Below are 2,609 nucleotides of genomic sequence, written 5' to 3'. Positions count from 1 at the left end.
TAGGCCCCAGGCCCAGCCCAACCTCTCCACACAACTCGAATCCTAACTCTAACCCTGATCCCTACCCTAACCTTAACTCTAATCCTAACCTGAATCCAAACCCTATTTTGAGCTCTGGCACTAAACTCCAGCCTGAACCTGAGCCTTAACTTTACCTCTAACCCAAAACAAACCATCTAACACAAACACAGCTGCTATTCCATAAGCTTGGCATCCATCCTTTGGGGTGACAGGAAATGGAGAGAAGCTCTTCCATCAGGGGGTGCCAAGATCTTGAGCACTGGCCTTGTGGACTCCTGGCTCGTTGAACCTTTAATTCAAAGCCCATGTTTGCCTGGATGCTCAATAGTCCTCCTTACAAAATGTTCTTATCTCTCAGTGTTCCTGCTTTATCTTAAGTGGAGGTCAATAATTAGTACCCGTTTGAACACAGTTCTGAAATGATATGCACTTAAAAAGAACTTCATTTATTATAAAAACTAAGCCAAAAATATTTCTGATATACAAAAGTATAGAGTACATATTAAATCCACATGAACTTCATCACCCAATTAGGGTTATAATTAACTTACACCCAAAAGAAAACACTCTCTTCTTGCAAGTTTATAATATTTTATAATTTTTTGATTTTGTAATCATTCCATTATTACAATCCTGCACATTGCATGGTATTTATTTAAAAGTTTAACCACATATAATAGTATAGTAATCTAAACATTACATTTAATGTCTCCAATGTTTCATAAATTTACAATGGATTGATTATGTTTCTTTACCCTGTTATCTCAGTACGACAGGAACTAAAAATGTCACTCAGGCCATTGATAAGCTTCGCCCTTGGAGCACAGATATGAGCCTTGTGGGTGAACATGGATGAAGGGGGGTTCGTATGATCATTCCGTGCTCTCTAAGGGGAAAAAACTCTGCTCCTTGTACTGAAGAAATTCATTCTGGAAATTCTATTCTCGTTCTTAATCAGTACAAAAGGACAAATGGTTGGGTAACATGATGAAATAAAGTTATTAATGTTCTCCAGCTGCCAACTTCTCTTATTTCCTAGCTCTGAATAAGCAGTAAGAAAGCTGTTGGTCCAGTAAAAGGAAATAAAGCAGCAAACCAGTATGAGAATAACGTGGGTCGCTTTGTGTTCAGGGGAGCTTCGGGAACAGGAGGTGCTACTGCGGACGAGCTTAGCTGTCTTGTGGTGTCTGGAAAGAACAGTCATCATGTAGACACTATTCCATGCCATTAGGAAGAGAAAGAACAAATCCTGAATGAATATTGTACTGAGGAATATTACTGTTACCTCATGTTCACATGATGTGACTTTACAAAAATGAGTATAATACCCACATATAGCATGAGAGGTATTCCTTATCTCCCCAATTTTTAAGATAACCTCAGCATAGATGACCATGTTGATGACCCAGAAGAAAACTAGAGAGGGTTGAATGAGTGTAGAGATTTTCTTCTTGAGCCAGGCCCATTTACAATTGTGAGGAGCAATAGTTACTGCCTGAAATGTACTCTGGAGGGAGGTTGTGTTAAGAGAAATGCTTCGGGTAACTCTCTGGATGAAGAGCACTGTTTTGCACCCAATATCACCTACCTCAGATCTGATTTCAAAAGAAAAGATTATATTTGGAACCCCTCTGAATATGAGGGTCAGGGCATTAGCCAAAGTCAGGTGCGCAAGGATCCCATCGGCAGGCTTCTTCTGACGAGGGAGAATTAAGAGGGTGTACATGTAGAATGAAAACAGCAAGGCATTTCCCATGAAACCAACACCAGTCTGAATGGTGTGGAAGATCCCAAATAGGGTGTCACTGGAAACCATTGTCTGTCGGTTTCTTTTAGATCTTCCGACCAAGGTCAGCACAGCCTATAGACAAACGATTTGACTGTAAATGTAAACCTTAAAAATAATTAAGACTTAGAAGTACTTTATCAAGTTTCAGGGATATATATATATAGAGAGAGAGAGAGAGAGATAGATATAGATATAGATATAGATATAGATATAGATATAGATACAGATATAGGAGGGTGCAATATCAAATCCTATACAGGAGAAAGGTAATTACCACAAACATAACTTGAATTTCAGGTATGCACAGTGGACAGGATATGCAAGTGAATTTAGCCTAAAAGATAGTAGACTTAGGCATTAAAAAAGGAAAATGAAGAAGAGAAAAAAAACAATTATAACTCTGAAAGTACATTATGGCAGAGAAAAACCTTAGGAACATCAGAAATACTGTAATTAGATAAAGGACTGAAGTAGCCTGCAGATTTAGATAAATAGAACAATGAAGAAAATGACATATAATTATTGCGAAGGAAAATGATTAAATACATACTTGAAAGACATAAAACACAGTCAAGTATTTAAAGTATGCCCTTGAAGCAAGTGAATCAAAACTGAAGAGACGGAGCAGCCAACAAAGTGAACCGAAGACCAGAAATAGATAACCGTGCAGATGAGCCCTTAACAGCGGAAGGGCCAAGCAGGATGGATGTAAGAAAGAGAGCCTGGAATAGACTAGCAGACTAGCAGATCAACACTTTCATTTTTCAATCTATAATCAAGTATGAGTGAGTAAGGTAGG

The 2,609-nt window shown here is 38.3% G+C and overlaps 1 protein-coding gene across 1 annotated transcript; it reads right to left on the bottom strand.

Annotated features, from left to right (window-relative positions):
• Positions 1 to 907: 907 nt before the first annotated feature.
• On the bottom strand, positions 908 to 1,873 carry LOC129072942 (vomeronasal type-1 receptor 1-like). Its single transcript, XM_054576543.1, has one exon. The coding sequence runs from the start codon at positions 1,835 to 1,837 to the stop codon at positions 908 to 910; it is 930 nt and encodes a 309-aa protein (XP_054432518.1). The 5' UTR covers positions 1,838 to 1,873.
• Between the last annotated feature and the right edge of the window lie 736 nt (positions 1,874 to 2,609).

The sequence above is a fragment of the Pteronotus mesoamericanus genome, unplaced genomic scaffold (assembly GCF_021234165.1).
Source record: "Pteronotus mesoamericanus isolate MK-2021 breed Mesoamerican mustached bat unplaced genomic scaffold, CSHL_Meso_final contig_116, whole genome shotgun sequence".
In the NCBI taxonomy this organism is placed as follows: Eukaryota; Metazoa; Chordata; class Mammalia; order Chiroptera; family Mormoopidae; genus Pteronotus; species Pteronotus mesoamericanus.
Note: the sequence above shows the minus strand (reverse complement) of the source record. Positions and strands in the feature narration are given on the sequence as shown.